Below are 18,357 nucleotides of genomic sequence, written 5' to 3'. Positions count from 1 at the left end.
GATGACTCAGTAGATTGTCAGAGGAGGCTGATGGAGCCTAATGATGCAGATGCTGCTGTTCCTGGTTCTAGCCTTGGATGGCAGTGAGAGCTGAAGTCTGTCTGATGCGACGTGGACGTCAAAACGAGGACAGTGACGCGCACACACACACACACACACACACACACACACACACACACACACACAGTACACACAATTAAACTCAGCTCTTGTCCCTGTCCCAGTCTTTATAGCCCGCCTCTGCTCCTCTCTCCCTCTGCACTCGCTGCTGTTAATCGGCAAATCTAGATGGAGGAACGGTGAAAAATTAATGTCACCATTTCTCCATCCAACCACTCCGATACATTATGGCTGGCAGGTCACATCATGCATGAAATTTACGGGATGCGTGAATTAGGAATGGCATCGATCGCAGCCGCCGCAGATGAATCCTCTACGAGGCCATACCTATGGATTAGTTTAGCTTAAATGTTTATTCGATGCCAAGCCAGTTTTACTGCAGTGCTCGTCTCAGCTAAACAACAACACAAGCACACGCCGGCGAAGTTGTTTGTGTGCATGACATAAGCACTGTGTACCCTCTCTGACCGCTGCAGAGTCTGTTTACCCATGAGATCTGGCTGTTGAGTGAAAGACAGGAACTTCCAGGCATGTCTCTGTCAGCCTGTACACCTCATGCGTATGTTAACAGGGTTAACATGTATGTACGCCTGTGTGTGTGTGTGTGTGTGTGTGTGTGTGTGTGTGTGTGTGTGTGTGTGTGTGTCTGTGTTGTCAGCTCTGACAGCATATTTGCCCTCTGTGTGCTTGCCGTAACGCATGTCAGCTCCAGGAAATGAGAAAGGGTGAGAAATAGTTTGGCATCTCGGATCAGCAGACCGGCATCACCCATGTTTGTACGATAAATACACGGAATTATGTAAGCAGCTAGCTAGTTTACAGCTACATGTGCACATATAATGCTATTTGTGGCATGTAATTCAAACCCAGTGATCAGATTTACTCAGGTTATGGGCAAAGAAGTGAAGCTTGGGTCAAGTCAAGTCAAATCTATTATCCCATGGGGGGAAACTAAGTTGCAGCCAGGTACAGCTGTTGCAAGCAGAATGAGGCCTGTTTACCACAAAGCGACCACCTAGCTCCAAGCTAGCCAAAGCTAACTAACTGTGTTCACACATAAAGAAAAATTGCTTTATGTTACTCCATTCAAGCTGCTCATATTGTATAAGTTTGATCACGGGATAATCAGCCAGAGTGTGAGAGTGGTGTTCAGTTCAACGTCAGTTCTGACAAAAGTCAGCACTCACCAGGGACTCTCTCCATCTCCTCTCTGTACACTCCAGAAAAAAAGTACATTTGTCTCTTCGTTGTACAACAAAACAAAGAATATGGTACATTATGCTACATTTCGGCACCTCTGCTGCTCATTGTTGCAGACAGGTTGAGAAGAGAGAGTGTAGAAAAATTCACTATCTATTCTGTAAAGTTTAAAACAAACTTTGCGCAATCATTGACTCTGGAGGGTTTGTTCCTCCAGAAGCTCCAGGCTCTGCCCACAGCAGCTGTCTGCCAGGGTTACACCAACGGGTCGCTCATTAATCCAAAACACTGGCGTCTGTCCCTCGGCTCTGTTCTGTTGGTAGTGCTGTCAGTCTGTCTCTATAATCCCATTTGAATTCCATTCCTGATTATCTTTAACTATTTGGATTGTATTCATGTTTTGTAATGCTCAAATATAGGCAATTATGGGTATTTATTATGTTCTTCAGCACTGAATACACAGACCTGTACATTGCCAGTGCCACTATCAGCCTCCATCCACTAGAGGGCGTTCACACATTAGCAATATAACCAATATAAACTGATAGCTTTCTTGCCAAGTTATGATTAAGTTAAAGGTCCCATATTATACTGTTTTTCATCAATTTCACACAGCTGTCAGAAGTCCAACAACACTGTATTTGAAGTGCATTGCCCCAAACCCATCCGTGGTCCTGAATTGTGAGTGAGCTCTGCTGAGAGCAGGCTGTTTCTGTGCCTGCACATTTAACTGCTAATGAGCTCCGTCTGTCAACGCCTGCCATGCCGTGCAGGAGGTACAGACTCTGCGGCTGCAGCAGGACGTTTCAGAATGTTTAGTGTGTCTTAATATGTTACTTAGTTTGTTTGTATGTGTTGTTACATTGACTACCATGTAGCAAATGGCTAACAGCTAGTGAAAGCTGTGTTTGTCTCCAACACAGTCTCTAAACTCTTGGACACTGTTCGCATCGTCTCTGTCTCCAGTCTGCACCAAGCTCCCTCGTAATATTATTAACATTAAACTCGCTTCAGAGACCATGCAGGAATCGTTTGCTTTCTCCATTCTGAGAGTTGGCAGTCTCAGGGAGGACCAGCTTATGTATGTAGAGACCAGAGAAAATGTGTTTTTCATAATATGGGACCTTTAAAGATACTGAGGAGGGAGGCAGAAAAGCCCAAACATTTGTTGAACATTTAAGTTGGAAATTCTAACGTGGGCTCTTTCGGGGTTTGCCTCAAGGGGCCATTCGAGGGAGTGCAGTTGTTGGCGCTTCTGTTTGCATGTTAATGGACAGATATGAGAGTGGTTTTGATATTCTCAACTAACTTTAGCCGAGAAACTAAATATTTCCCCAATTGTCAAACGTCGCCTTTTAACCACTCACAGATTTCCACACCTTGTTTTTCTGTCTCCACATGATGAGAAAGAATACAGGCCGAATGTTTCCTGCTGGATATTTGATTTCTGTGTATCTCTCTGTATACATAGCAAGACAGTTTTCACTCACTTGTAACGTTTCTTTGAACAGGCCAGATGAAAAAATGTGCAGAAAAAGCCTGAATGAATAATTTCCACCATCGGAAATTGAATACAACTTGTGTGTCAGTAGAAATAGACCAACACAAAAAAGGCAAACCATACTAAATTTACCTTAAATATTGCTGCTTTTATCGCCCCTCAGTCACTTGACCTTGATGCCAAAAACTCACTTTGAGTCTTTATCCCTTACTGCCATTTCAGTGTGTGCGTGCCTACAGTATCTGTCCTGTTCTTTCTGACAGAGAGGAGACTTTTGGCTGGCTGTATCTCGCTGTGCACGCTTTCATCAGACTTACAAAGAGAGAGACAGAGAGTTGGAGCTCCCTTTGAGGGAAAGACTGTTAAATAATGCAGATGGTTAAGTAAGCTTGTCGGGACGAATTGTAAAAACGCGCCTGCTTCACTGAGCCGGAGCCTGTTAGAGAGGGAAGGGAAGGGAGGTGGGGGAGGCTGCGTGACTTCCAGCCCTCCAGAGTCCTGTTCAAGCACACGGGTCGAATACAGAACGTGGGCAGCTGTGCTGAGGGAGCCAGGCGGCCTGAAGTCCCCGTGTGCTGCTCCCCTGCCATCGTGCTCCCTGCTCGTGGTTTATAGATCAGTCTGACGGAGCCGACACTGTTTTTTACTCCTTATGACGACCTGTCTCTCTGAGATAATAAAGTTGTATTTATTGACCTTTTCTATCACTTTGAATTTAGGACGGCGCAGGAAGAGGACTGGACAGAATCAGACATTTTATAACGTCATTGTCTGACAATGGAGGGTACAAACTGACTGTCTAGAGTCCAGAGCTGAAGATGTGACCAGCATCAGATGCTGACACAGACTCAGATGGCACTCATCTCTACTGTACTGTGTTGGCTCCACTCGGTTGGATGGTCCAGCGCTGCCCCCTGCTGCTGGGAAAAAGCTGCACCCTCATCGCCTCAAAACTACATCAGTATGTCATTCCATACCCAGGGACTGATCGTTCAGATCAGTTAAAATACAGATGCAACAGATACATGTAAATATGTATTGCATATATTTAACTTCCGATTTGTCGGTATGTAAGCGCCATTCTACTGGAGCTTGTTTTCTAATCACTTACGACAGTCTAGAGATCCCCAACCAAGGGCCCTCCAAAGGGTCACATGAGAATACTAAGGGGTCATGGGATTATTATATGTTGTAGAAAAATAAAAACAAAGACAAATTGCTAGATAAATTTACATTCATTTGGGGGATTATATGCTTAACTTAATTATTTAACCCAGTGGTCTTAAACTGATCCAGTAAAGGGCCACTGTGGCTGCAGGTTTTCATTCCAACCAGGCAAGAATGGACCTGATCCAACAAATCAGCTGTGTAAAGACAATTCAGTTGATTGAACAAGTCGAGTCAGGTGTGTTCTTGTTTGGTTGGAATGAAAACCTGCAGCCACAGCGACCCTTTACTGGATCAGTTTGAGACCACTGATTTAACCCCTTTAGGCCTCCAGCAGCTATTCAAATGAAACTATGTTTTTTAATGCAAAATCTTAATCTTAATCGGAAACGTTATACGTTATAAACGTAGGAGTGGAAAGTATAATATTACCCTGTGAAATGCACTGGGGCAAAAACAAAGTAGAAAACAATGGGAATACTCAAGTAAAACACAAGTCAACAAATGTACTTAAGTGAAACTTAGTTCACAAAAACAGCTACTTCATTGACCCTGTTGTGAAACTGTCAAGAAAGGACTTTACATTCTCTTATATACTAACACCCAGTATGTGAATTTAGTCATTGTATTGTTAAAACATTTCATCAACATACCAAAAGAGTCCATGTTTTTACTCATGAATATATTTAATTCTGTATAATGCTGGTGGATTACAGTGTACATGAAACGGCCATAAAAGGCATCTGATGACCTTGAACACATCACGGCTTCTGTCAAAAGAACACTGATACACTGCAGTGAGCCACTGCTACAAAGAGCTCATATAAATACAGCACTAGTTGATTTTTTTTTTAGACATAAAACTATTTTCTGTTGATTTCCAGAGTGGTGGAGGGACAAATCTCACACCCACTGAAACTGTATTAAACTTTAAGTGTGTCTGATTGTCCTGCTGTTATTAAGGCCTGTTGAGACAGTCTGCACATCGGTCTGAATTAAACCCTACTCTTGCATTCACACATAAAAAAATAATTATACACCTATAAATTATAACTAAGCACATATACAAAACACTGATTATGGTGTGAAAACTACTGAAACAGAAAAATAGAAGCAAGAACAAGAAATACTGACATAAGATGACGTGGTGAACACAAGTTTATACTGACGTCTGCAGTGTAATAAAAGGATATTATTGCTTTGGTGTGTTTCCACGAAGGAGGGAAGAACTGTCCGTGTGAAGAGTGCAACAACAAGGTGAAGAGAGGCCAAACATTTTTTTCACAGTCCTACAGTTGTTCCCTTATGGACTTCCTGTCGCCTTGTCTTAAGTACACAGTGATGCCTTGTTAGTTCACAGGAAGACGTAAAGACGGCCCTCCTCCCCTCTGTTGTTGTCGTCGTCGTCTCTCTCTGCTGCGTTCGTTTGAGGTGGTCAGAAGCCGAAGATGTCGTCCCCGAACGGGCTGAGACCGCTGGGAGTGTTTCCATTGGTGCTGTCCCAGTCGGGTTCAGTGAGCCAGTCCTGGGGCGTCACCCCAATGTCCAGGACCTGGGGGTTAGTACGCGACACTGCCAGGCTGAGGAGACAGAGGAGAAAAGATTAATGGATGAACAGAGAAGAGACTCAGAAAGAGCTCCGGCCCAGAGTAAAAAACGTTAAACCTTATGAGGAGAAGGCTGGTTTTATTCAATTATCTTTTCCCATTTGTCACCAAATCCCTCCGATAGACCAGAACCATCAGGGGTTCGTCCATCTCTCAATACTTTGACAAAGAAACTGTCTGTGGCATCCAAATTGATGTCTGTTGGCTCCAGCTGAAGATGCAATGGCTCATAAATAAACTGCTCAGTAGTCTTTAGTTCAGCCCTGCTCAATTATTGGGGCTGTTATTTTCCACTGTTGATATGCACACATTTATTGCAATTATTAAAATGTAAGAGAGGCAGAATATTTAACACTAAATTAACAATAAGTCTTACTATCTAACATGACACTGATAAGACAACTGATATATTTGTCAGGCACCAGTTTTTACAAATGTTATCTTCTATAGGCGGTGCTAAAAGGACTAGTATGAAAAATAATGATTACAGAAAAGAAACAAAAGTCCAGATAAAAAGAACTGACAATTGTCACTTGAGTAAATTTTCGATGTGCATGGCGGTGGAAAAGAGACAATAGAGCACAGAGGCTGGACGAGTTCATCACTCAGTAACACTGCGGCTAACTGGGGGGTCTGGACAACAAAGAAGCTCACAGAGGAATGAGGTATGTCAGACTTTGTACACACAGACAATATTTGTTTGTGGGATCAATTCATTGAGGTTTTTGACAATTAGGGAAATACAGAACATCACCAGCCTTACCCTGCAACACAGCAAGAATGACAGTTATGACACAATCAAGCCGAGCCAAAATGGTGTAAGATGAAGACGTGTTTTCTTGCAAAGGAGATCAAAAAACCTCCTCGACAAAAGGTGATTAAAATGTTCTGCAGAGAAACCAAAGACTGAGGCTCATTAAGACAAAGTATTAGACACACGGTGGCTCACAATGAGCAGGCCTGGGAGGCGGCAATTATCTTCTTGGCTGAGCAGACGTGTTGTCACACAAACAAATGATTAAACACACAGAAATAAAAGAATATCTAGCAGTCAACAAAAGTGGTTAACTAGCTTTGTAGATAACAGAAAAGGCCAAAATGACTGTCTTTCTGGTTTCTAAATCTTCTCTCCCCCTCTTCATCTTCCCTGGACCTCGGGCGTGTTATCACTTAAGCAGAGTAGATGTTACTCCGGAGCCCCTTTATAGTTGGGGTCAGACAGTGATTTTAATGCAGCAGCTCAGCCTCCCAGACGTGTTAGTACAACTAATGCCTCAGTCTCCTCTAATTACGCTCCCTCGGTTTGGCTGTGAACTGCCTTTTGTCTCTGGGATAGTAATGTATACAATGATCCGGGTAGAGGTCAAAAGGATTGCTCCAAGATGTTCACTTCCCTCAAGCTTGATCTGCGGTTCGAGTGACCCACTGCTCCACTTTCAAATCAGCAACCACAAACTGAATAAGTGCACAGCGGGTGTGTAGTGGACTCACATCCTCTCATTCAACGAGAAACAAACACAGACTATAAAAGGGGGGGGGGGAGAGAGAGCAATTTTTGGTGATGGTGGGGTGGGTGGAGAACGACATTTTTCACTCTGACTGAAACTCAATACTTTGAATCAGCTCTCTCCACTGAACCCAGGCGACATTTTCTGGGAGGAAATAAAAGGAAACAGGAAGCTACTCCACACTACAAATACATTACTGACCTGTGAACAAAGCTATTAGGTTTGGTGGTGATTGCATGGAATGGATTACGGTTAGGTTAGTAATTAGGACTACTACACTAAAGTAACAGTGGTACTCAACTTTACCTGGATATGAACCATAGCTATCCAGAGCACAGCTGGAGACACAAACACACAATAGATTGAAGACAGTTGAAAGTGTAGCGATCTAATTATCTCTCAGTGATTGTATAGTTTCCCTTCTTACCCCCAATTTCTACACAATCAGAGTGGAGGATTTACATTCTGCAGTATATTGAAAGCATCACTAAGTGGCGCTGGAGAGCCAAGCAGCGGGAGAAGTACAGCAAACAGAGGGATTTAACAAGGCAGAGTTTGCTTCATACAAGCAGCAGAGAGAATAACCTGACATTCATTTCAGTTCATTATAAAACAATTTAGACAAATTCTCACCTGGAGAAGGCTTCATCCAAACCATCTTCGATTTCCTAGAAGAAGAAAAATTCACCCAGTGTTTATTTTATAAAACAAAGTATGTTGTAAAACAGTGTTTTTTGCAAGACTTTATGTTAGAACTATTTGAAAACCTAATCTCAGAAATCGCATGTTACTTCAGGATGTCTACATGTATTGGACACATCAGTTTAATAGATTTTCAGACCTCTTAAGTAGTAAATATGTGGACCCATGCAGATGTAGGTTTTACATAGGAACATGGTTATCAGAGTGAGCCGGGTTAATCTACATTTTGCATTTTTAAAAAAAATATTGGATTAGGTTCAATAGTAGGTTTAACGATCTGCACCATCAGAAAAGAGCATGACATATTTTGACAAAAAGAAATATATTATGGAAAATTTTAATAAGATAAAATATTTGTGGAAATCAACAAAACTCAAATGTAATACCATTGTATGAGTTTTGAAGGGGTTCTGTAGAACATCTGTGTTGTGCTGAAAGTTGCTCGTCAGTTTATCTTAGCAAACTCCAAACTAAACTAATGTCAGCTCTCTATATTTTTAACAATATTTAAAAAAATGCTGCTACACGTTGTCCAACATTACAACACAGAGTCAGAGCCAGAGCAGGAGATGAGGATCTTACCCAGGCAGCATTATTATTGGTCTCAGACAGCCTGTGATTATCCAGCTGATCCTCCCCTACATTCCCATTGGTCTCCACAACCACGTTCACACTGTCGTCAAAGTCCAATAGGTTGTCTGTGGCAACATCTGCATGAGAGGAGAGGAGAGGAGAGGAGAGGAAAGGAAAGGAACGGAAAGGAAAGGACAACCTATTACTGTTGTAGCACCCACAGGTGATCTGTGAGTACAGAATGAAAAATCTACTAATGGAGACAATTATTTTCTGGTATCAGAAGAAAACAACTAAAATAGCAAACGTCTGTCCTCCATCTGTATTTATTTTTAGAACAATGCCACAAGGTAATAGTTAAAAGTAATTAGATAGAAGGTGTCTGTGATTATACTTTCCTACAATTTAAAGTTTTTTATTACCATATTTAAGATATGTTGGCACATTTTGTCTGTTTTGATGGTTGTTTGGGATGGATTTGATTGTGTGTAGGTATTCAATCATGAGTTGTGCTTTAGGTCTTCTTTAAAAAAAAAAGGTGTTACTGACAATACTCAGCCTATAACTGTGGCCTTCCATCTCCCCCAACCACTGCACTCACATCACGTGGCTGCTGTTGTTCGAATCATCTGCCCCCTCAAATGGTCGCTAGTTTGTTCCAACTACCTACATGATGCTAATGCAAGATAGCTAACGTTAGCATTGCCGATGCCAGCTAGCTAACGTTAGTGTTGCAGATGCAAGCTAGCTAACGTTAGCGTTGCCCTCTACAGTATGCAGAAGTCTAGTGACTTTTTACCACTTTGCATGGATATTTACTTCTGATCAGCATCTTGCTACATGCTCTGTAGATGTTTTTTTTTTTTTAAGTATGTGTCTACATAAAGATGTTATCAATTTGACCTTTTAATTATGTCCCTGCCAAAACACAATTAGGAAACAGTCAACATCAGTATGTAATTACAAATTCTATCTACTGCCTCAAACTTTCACCGCTCAGCTCAGAATTTATTAAATTAAAATGAAAAAACATTGATGCAGTTTAGAGTATTTTGTTTTTTGTGCTTGTGTTTTGTTCACCTGTCCCTTTCAGGCTCCCCAAGCTGTTGGACCTCTCTGAATTGGAGCTACTGCTGCCTTCTCCAGCTGACCCAGACTTTGCTCTTTTCCCTTTCTCTAGAATAGAAATGAGAACACAAGCAGGTCACACCTTGTTTACTGCAACGGCACAGCTCATATCTATGTCCTTGGAGCATCAAGGCTGATTCTGTCCAAACATAAGCAGTCTCAGATGCTGATAAAACAACTCTGCGGACAGTGCTTGTGTCTCTGTGTCATTTCAGGAACGTGGGGGATGTGTAGTGCAGTTCCTACCTTCTTTGGCTACTTGCCAGAGTTCAAACGCTACTGTGAAAGCCTGGGCTACTGTCAGAGCCACCGCCTGAGCCTGGAGGACAGATGGAAAACACACTTTGTTACAGAGCATGGCAAACAAGTGTTGACCATTCTCTGTAACACTCAGCAAAGTATTTGCTCAATCCAAAAACTGATAAGCACCATCTGAAGCAGATATATTTAACATGTGTCACAATGAAACCATGGTCCTTTTAAATTGAGAGAGCTGTAGAGGACATAAGGAGGTCAAAACCAGTGTCTCATGATAGGAGAGAGGCAAGTATTAAGGAAGTAGGGTATTATCATGTTATCCTGGGAGAAAGGGGGATGAGTGTGGAAGCAGGTAAGATGAGAGGAAAAGTGCCCTTCTGCTTTTCAACACACATACACACGCATATACACACACACGCACACACACACACACACACACACACACACACACACACACACACACAAGTACATGTGGGATGAGTAGAAAGGAGAGCTGTGGTGTCAGGAAGACACAGAATCAGAGCAGGATACATGGTGTCTATTGCTAAAAATACTTGAGACCAAAAACAATTTGATTAATAAAGCCCTTGCTGGATCTTGAACATGCAAACAGACATAGCATTGCTTTAGAATGGACCAAGAGGGATAGAAGCAAGTTAAATTAAAACATTAGATCATCAACCCCAAAAAAAAAAAAGGTACACTTATACTTAAAGGCAGCAATTTATAACACACTGATGCTGGGCCGCATTTATCATCATCTCAAATGAAATAAAAACAGCGTAGTCAAGCTACTCACCACTTTCCTCTTGGAGCAGAGGTAGGCGTGGCACTCCAGGGTCCCACTGAGGGTGTTTTGTGCAATATAAGCAAACACTTTATCGTGCAGTTTGTCCACCGTGCAGTAGGATATTCTGTATGCCAGAGGTGTCAGGTTAGAGAAACAGGAAATTCACAGGTCAAAGGAAGTTCACAGGGTGGGGACACATGCCACATCAATCACAAGCAAACAGTCTTACAAAGTTGTCAACTAAAGTGCAACGACATTGTTAACTTGACATTTATCTGCAACACCTGTGCTGCTCTGCAAGTACCTGTATATGGAGATGTTTTCCAGGAGTTTATTGGTCAAGCTGTCGTGCAGGACGATCCCTTGAGGGGAAACCTTGAGAGCAACCTTCTGAGGCTTCTTCCCACTGGCTTTAGCCTGTTACAGAAACAAAAGAGAAGTTTGTTTTACTGCATGTTAATGTGTTGAACTATACAATCAGGAACAGTATATAGAGTACTTACATAAACGTAAAGTTTATCTGACTTTCTTTAAATCCAAAGGGGCAAAAATGAAGCTTAATTTTCATAATAATCAACTTGATAAACCAGCCACACTGGGCATAGATACCATATATCTTAATGATGTGAGTGAAGTGCATTTGCGCTAAATGCTGCTAACTGTAGCTGTTTGGCTCAGTTAGCCATGAAGCTAGCTAGTCTTGAGTATGCCAAGACTGGGAGCTCAGAACAAGGAGGGAGTGTTCGTCTTAACTGGCGGGGCTACATGTAGCACTCTAAATATAAAACTAAATATTATAGATCTAGAGTAAATACAGAAGCAGTTGTGGTGTTGACATCGCCATTGTTACTTCAGCTCTCACCGTGGCAACAATCCTCTTCACTGCAGCAGCCGACAGCTCCTCTCCCTTGGGCTGGTCCACCAGTGTCATGCCGAGGTGACGGAGGTTGAACGTCATGCCCTCTAAGATGGTCTCTCTTGTGTCCGTCCAGTTCTCCGGAAGCTCTGTGGAGAAAAACACGTTTTCAGAGAAAAAGTGGGTCAATAAATTGATGGATTGAGCAGGAAAGGTTCTGGTTATACCCATTCATCAAGTTTAAAAAACATCAAATATTTCTCGGTTACAGCTTTGCAGCTGACTCGCCTGCTTTTCCCGTCTGTGATCCAAAATAAATAAAATAAGTCGGAAAGAACATTCAAAGAGCTTGAGCAAAACAGAAATCAGAGGAAATGTAAACAGCCTATGTTGTAGAGCCATTTCATCTGATCGCTCCCCGAAGAGCAAAGGCAAAAACAGGATAATCTAGGTCAGAGGTACTGTCGACGTAGAGTAAATATTTCAACCCAGAAAACAACTTATAGGACTTGACAATTAAAAGGCAAAGAGTTAGGAGTCAGTATACATGGACTCTGACATACTGTGATAAGAGGAAAGTGTGGTTTACATTTCTGAGAGGAACATAACAGCAAACTAGGCCAGGGATGTCTCGCTAAAAAGTGCATCACTGTCTCAACTTAGTGTTCTTTTTCAGAGAGTTTAAAGGTCGGCGCGCTGATCTCCTCGCTGACGAAGTACGAGGAGTGTAAGAACTGTAACTGCTGAAGGAACAGCTGCTATCTCCATGTGGTTCCTTATCAGTTTTTGTGCGGTGCCGGCCGGCCCTGACCTGCTGGCCGTGTTTACACAGATTTCCTGTGAGAAAGAAAGGAGGGGAGAGGGGTTGAGGGAAGGCGAGAGCAGAAAAACACGGCCATTACCTAGAAATTCATCCTCCGAGCATTTACCTCCTCTGGGATGTAGAGCATACCACATACTCATGCAGACACATGTTTACACACACGTTCACGTGAACACACACACACAGAATGAGGGAAGACTGCAGCTGAAATAGGATCCATTTAAAGGGCCAGTTGATTATTCTGAAATATGACAATTTTCATACCAAAAGCTTTCAACATTTCTAAAAAAAAAAATTAAACAGCTTTTACTCCAAAGCAGGTACATGCTCACACACTGTTAACGCATGGATGGTTTTGCTGGTGTAATGTCTAGTTTATTTTCCATCTTAAACTGCCGTGTTAACATGAAGCAAAAGGTTTATTAACTGTTTTGTGGATAACCTTAAGATGCCATGAGCTTAGATTCTCCATGTCATGCTGGACACATACAACATGTTCTACTGTGCTTGCCTTTGGAGATACATCCTGGGGTTCTCATCACAGAAAGTCTGAAATCCTATCATGCCATTACAGAAAATGTTTCCAAATTGCATTGCATAGGAAACTAACTGAAGAATTTCCAAAGTTAGGTTGCCATAGACACTAAATTCGAGACAACTGCCAAAAGTGTTAGCATCATTGTTGTTAGGCCTGTGCAGAAAAGACAATGCAGATGGGGAGCAACATGGATGCTGAAAAGCCCTCATGCCACATTGAAAGACATAAAGTTACAAATTCAATAGATGAGAGTGGTGGAACCAGTGATGTGTTTGGCTCTTTAATAGCTACCTAATGGCTTTCATTATAGCTTTGGCAAAACACTTTTTACCCTGGAAAACAATTACTGACATCTCCTGCCAACAACACAAACATGGACACAAACAAGATTTCAAAATACAGGTTTCGGCAAAAAAAAACCATTTTTTTGTGCCAAAGATTAGCTTTTAGGTTCAAACACTATCATAACAATTCTAAAAATAACAATTATTCAATGTCAAGTGCCTCCAATACAGCAGTAAATATCATGGGCCAACAAATGTTCCATCCCCCACAGAACTTCTTTCTTTTAACAACTCTTTTAAGTCTTCAGTGGAGCTGGTTTAATTGCAGGTTTTACAGACTGTTCATTAAAACCCTCTCATGCTATTCTGGACTAACTATGGTCAGGTCAAAACCATCATAACAGAAAAGGGCAGCAGTGAATGGTCAATGTCATATCTGCAATAAAATCCCAGCAGCCCTTTTCAAAGCAGTCAATCCTGAGAAAACAGCAGCAGAGCAGGTACCAGGCACCGCTCGGCCAGCTAATGTGGAGGGCTTTCTGATCCGAGGTCAGCGCCTTGAAAGGAAACAGCTGTGGGCATGTGTGAATTCAGACCAAGTAAAACCAGGTGACCCTGCTGTAAATACAGGTCGACCTCGGCATCTGTTTTAGCGTTAGAGATTATTTATTGGGTGTGAAAAAAGTTTTCTGATGGCAGGTAAGTAGAAAGGTCTGACATGACAGAGGCAGAGAAAGACAAAGAAAAGGAAATGTAAGAGCGGGATAAGACAACAGCACAGTCCTCAGCTCCTCAGTCATCCATCAAACCCAACACTAATGGATGAGCTTCCATTTCATATATCAAAGTACAAGAAAAGCCTTTGTTGTACACTGTGACAAAACATACTGATCCAAAAGGGCCCAACTGACAAGCAATTCACGACCTGGCTGATTTGTGGGTCTCTACCAAACACTGAATCACTGTGGAAACCACCAACTGTGGCCCTACAACTTGGATCACTCCTGCCACCATTTAACTTCTCTTTCAACTCCACCGGTTTACATCCACACAGCTACAAAATTTGCTGTCAAGGACTCCAAATTCATCTGAGTTAATGTCAGGGTTTCTACTGTTGCAGAGAAATATCAAGCGACAGCGTGCTACTACTCTGGACATCTCTACAGATATAAAGTTAAACAAACATTTCAGAGGCATTTGGCTTCAAGTTCACTTAGCAGGCTGGAGCCGAATAAACACAGCACAAATCAATGAGAAACAACTCGCAGAACTGTTTTTAAGTGAAAGAAAACCCCATCTTAAGTCATTTAACTTTGGAATAACTATAGTATATATCTCTTTGCTACTAGACCTGATTCCGTTCCTTGACAATTGAAATTGTGCTCCAAAACTTCATCCTGGTGCAGCAGTATGGAGCACCAGTGCTACTAGTGGGGAAGTGAGTCTATAGCCCTGTACCTGGTGAATAATTGAAATAGTTAACAACTAACTGATTAATTGTAACCCCTTACCCTAACCCTCGGAAAAAAACAAAAAACAAAAGACAATGATCTGTCGGTGGAAGATCATGCATCCTGTCTCTTCTGCTAAAGCAGAAACACCATAAATTCTGAAACCACAGCAGCTCTAAATCACTCGTGGCAGCTGCAGAACCAGTGTGTTCAGAGATCCAGCTCAATATGCAGAAACCAATAGGGAGATTTATAAATTAATTTAAACTCTGGAATTAATCTTTAATCACTCAGCTATCCTCATTGTAATTATTAAGTGCAGACACATTGAATAGAACTGATCAGCCATGCCTAATGCAATAGGTCAAGGCACTGAAGATATTGTAATCTTCGTTCTATGATTGCCTGTCGATGCATCGTCCTGCATCTGTGCTCACAGTGCGAGCCAGCCTTGACGTCTCTTGAGTCTGACTGGTGGCCTCCCATTACTTCTAATCCAAAAATAATGTTTCCATCCTCTGAGCCAGTGATTTTAAATCCAGCCTGTCACAACGGATACCACCTGCTGCATCTGAGACTTGGGAGAAGTTTATCAATTCCATGTGGTTCTAACTTCCATTAGGGTCTTTTGTGGACAGATGTGATGCAAACTAAACTGGCTTCAGCAGCCATCAAACATACCATCTTTGCCGGCGCAGTATCTAACTGAAGTGAGCGTGTGAGTGCGGCAGCTGATTGAAAACAGTTATCATCGCCAACTCCATCACAAAGCAGAGAGGAGGATGGGAAAGTCCAACAGTAATGGCAGAGAATAATGATAGAAACAGGAGAAAAAAAGGCTTTTGTAGCCAGACTCCTCACCTAAATAGAAGAGGTGAAATAACTTCATAATGGGGTAGAAATATTCCCACCCTGGTGGTGGTCTGCCATACTGAGCATCGCTGTGTGCAGGCAGAACCACGTGCTTCCATTTGAGGAGGTCAATCCCTAGAAAAAGGCTCTTTGCTTCAGACAAGCACCCTCTGGCTGGTCCTCGACACTGGCAGTGTGCCGCTGTGGGTCGTCTAGGGCGACCGAGACAGGGCAATAAGAGCGAAGAGGTGGATAAGGAGTGGGGAGGCCTTTGCCATTTAAAAATAGGGCAGTCTCCATTTGGTTGAATAGGTTTCTCCTCAATGCAAACTTGCTCACAGTATGCAAGATGAGTGTCTATGCCTATAGGGTCCCTTTAAAGGAGATTTCTGTGTGAAATGCTGCTCCGCAGGTGCTGCAGCCCTGTTGTGTTTCTGTCAGGTCAGTTCACTGCATTCACCTGACTCTCCAAGTGGAATTAATTCCCTGTGAAGATAGAAATGTAGGCTGATCCCAACTTGGTCCCGCAGGCCAGAGTCAGACGTGGAAGTCCGGCATGGCTGATATGGGTCAGCACTGGTGAGGAATGTGTCCTGCAGCCCAGAGAGGGCCTGGTAATCTATACTACAATACACTACTTCTATAACAAGTGGGTCACCAGCTGCAATCACAGGAAGCTTTTAATTCAGCTAATGATCAGAGTCAGAGCCAAATCAAGGTCAGAACACCTCAATGAAACACCAAAGTCTGAATAAACTAGCTAATTTTACTGCATTTAAACAGAGGCTTGTTTAATGGAAGTGAAAATGGATTATTTGATTGAAAGTTATTACAGGACTGTCATCTGATTCAAATGTTGATAGTGCAACACGTTGGTATGCACCCCAACTGAAGCGGGTGCACAAACTTGACTGCATGTAGAAAGTGTCAATGATATCTTTTCAAAACTATTTCAGATCCTAGAGTTTCCTTAGATGTGCATTGTGCTGGACAAACTGTATGGACCCTTTTTGTTTCTCTCTTTTTAAGATAGTCTCCATCTTCCTCTGTTGTTAAGAAGCGTTGTTTTGCTGCAAAGCTCCAGAAAAATCTTTTATGGACTATGAAACTTCATCTGACTTTCCATCGGCATGCGGCGAGTAGATAGGTGGGTGAACCTAACCTTTGAATCAAGTCAATTTGCTGGTCAAGCACTGTAAATACATTGTATTTATTGCAAATACATGATCTCATTTAGAAGGAATAATGGTTGGATCAACATGTTGGACCTACATTATCACCTGACCCTCCTCTATTATTACCAACATGTGCTGGCTAGTTGCGTTTCAGCACGTAAGAGCATAATCTCAAATTCCTGAGGCATTGCTATTCTTCCAGGTAAGGTCCTAAGGTCACAAAGTAATGGGGGATATTGATGTAATCAGCGCTGTATTTTCTAATGATCACGTACTGTACCCTTCCTGAAAGAATCTAAAATAGACCAGCTTGAACTCATGCCAACAGAGGCCATGCACTGACTGACTTGCAGCATTCCTGGCTTGTCCTCATGGTTACGGGCAGGGGAGCTTTCAGGCTGCCTAAGCCACCCCGGTCATTCCCCCAGAAGTTTACAGCCGGGATCAAGTGAGATTTAGCTTACAAAGTGGCCCTTGAGTCCGACAATGGGCACCCGAGTGCTGTAAAGGAGTTTCCTGTTAATGTTGCGGTGTGGACAAGCTCCTAAACTGCTGAAGGGCCCTTGAGCAAGACACAAAAATCACTGTAAGTTCTGGCAATGACCCTGACCTCTGTACATCCTCTGGTAGGAGGCTGTGCTGGAAAACTGGGATTATCCACAAAACCCAAAACACTGTAGCTGTTGTCAGTAAAATAACGAGGACGGCGATAAAGTGTCACAGCCTCGCAAAGAAAACCTATTTAAAATATTATTCACAAAGCCTTAACATCAGTAACAGTATACCAAGGAGACAATTCGTTGGCACTATTTACAGTATCAGGTTAAAAACAAAACAAAACAAAAAACTGAAAAACATTTATTTCCGGAAAATTTCTCGAGCTGGGTTAACCGCAATGCAAACGAGCAGCTTTGCACAATCTCCGCAGGATGCCAAAGTCACATATTTTCCCCGTAAACATGAAGATATTCGAGAGGGAAAGGCGCTTCTTAAATTAGCAGTTTTTGTAGTGGGGTTCTGCGCTTCTGTCAAACAAAAGGGCAGTTTAGAAGATGTCCAACCTCATATTTTGAACTTTGTAGCGTCAGCCCAACACCGGTAACATCACACTATTTTGGCGTTTTCGTTTTTGAAACAAAGCGTTAAAGTTAGACAAAGTTAGACAGATAAATGCAGCATTGACTCTTTGTCGCAGCAGTAGCTGAGGTGAGACGCTCACAGCGGGAAACAGAAGTCAACTTTGGCACGGTTCAACTGGAAAACGCAGCTAGCATTTAAAAATGCAATTTCTAGTTTGTTTTTTTCTTTCCTCTTACTTCTGTGTCTGCCGGCGGTCCACGACTGTTTCGCCATGCTCGGGCTCCGGATAATAGCTCTCCCAGCCGACTTGAGGGCATCCATGTCGGTTCTTCTGAGGAGCTGAGAGTCGCTGAAGTTTGCTGCTGAGCCCTGAGGAGAAATGTTGTTGACCAGACTGCTGATGGGGAGGATGGACTTGTGCTGCCTTCCCGTGCTGTCAGAAACCCCGCTATTTACGAGCTCGACGCACGTGAGCGAGCTCAACAGAGGCAATGCTGCATTTGGGTCAAATGGGACATGATAGACACCGTTACGGTTCAAGTGGATGTTTTTAATCAGAACTGTATTTTTTTTTAAAATTGAATATCGTGTATTAGGTCTCTGTTGTCGAACATTTATGCCCAGACCGCAGTACGCCAAAGTCTCCACAACACTTCTATTTTAACCACTTTTCTGACAGTTTCAGAAGCCACCCTATTTGTGTACCTGACTTGTGTTATTTTCCTGGAACTGGGTCGTATTTAC

At 42.4% G+C, this 18,357-nt stretch overlaps 1 protein-coding gene across 1 annotated transcript; it reads right to left on the bottom strand.

The window, feature by feature from the left end:
- Positions 1–4,653: 4,653 nt before the first annotated feature.
- Positions 4,654–18,065, bottom strand: ldlrap1a (low density lipoprotein receptor adaptor protein 1a). The gene is made up of 9 exons (XM_037093743.1): positions 17,850–18,065; positions 11,417–11,559; positions 10,859–10,971; positions 10,564–10,678; positions 9,753–9,825; positions 9,459–9,554; positions 8,388–8,515; positions 7,737–7,771; positions 4,654–5,568 (listed from the first exon to the last, which is right to left on the bottom strand). The coding sequence occupies exons 1-9, from the start codon at positions 17,932–17,934 to the stop codon at positions 5,424–5,426; spliced, it is 933 nt and encodes a 310-aa protein (XP_036949638.1). The 5' UTR covers positions 17,935–18,065; the 3' UTR covers positions 4,654–5,423.
- Positions 18,066–18,357: the final 292 nt, after the last annotated feature.

Source organism: Acanthopagrus latus, chromosome 3, assembly GCF_904848185.1.
Source record: "Acanthopagrus latus isolate v.2019 chromosome 3, fAcaLat1.1, whole genome shotgun sequence".
NCBI lineage: Eukaryota > Metazoa > Chordata > Actinopteri > Spariformes > Sparidae > Acanthopagrus > Acanthopagrus latus.
The sequence above is the reverse complement of the archived record's forward strand: the minus strand, read 5'-3'. Positions and strand labels throughout refer to the sequence as shown.

Coding starts and splice junctions, on each gene's coding strand:
- ldlrap1a (XM_037093743.1), bottom strand. CDS start 17,934: ATGGATGCCCTCAAGTCGGCTGGGAGAGCTATTATCCGGAGCCCGAGC. Junction 9,555..9,752: donor CTGGCAAGTAGCCAAAGAAG/GTAGGAACTGCA, acceptor TTTCTATTCTAG/AGAAAGGGAAAAGAGCAAAG. Junction 8,516..9,458: donor GGGGAGCCTGAAAGGGACAG/GTGAACAAAACA, acceptor CCTCTCATGCAG/ATGTTGCCACAGACAACCTA.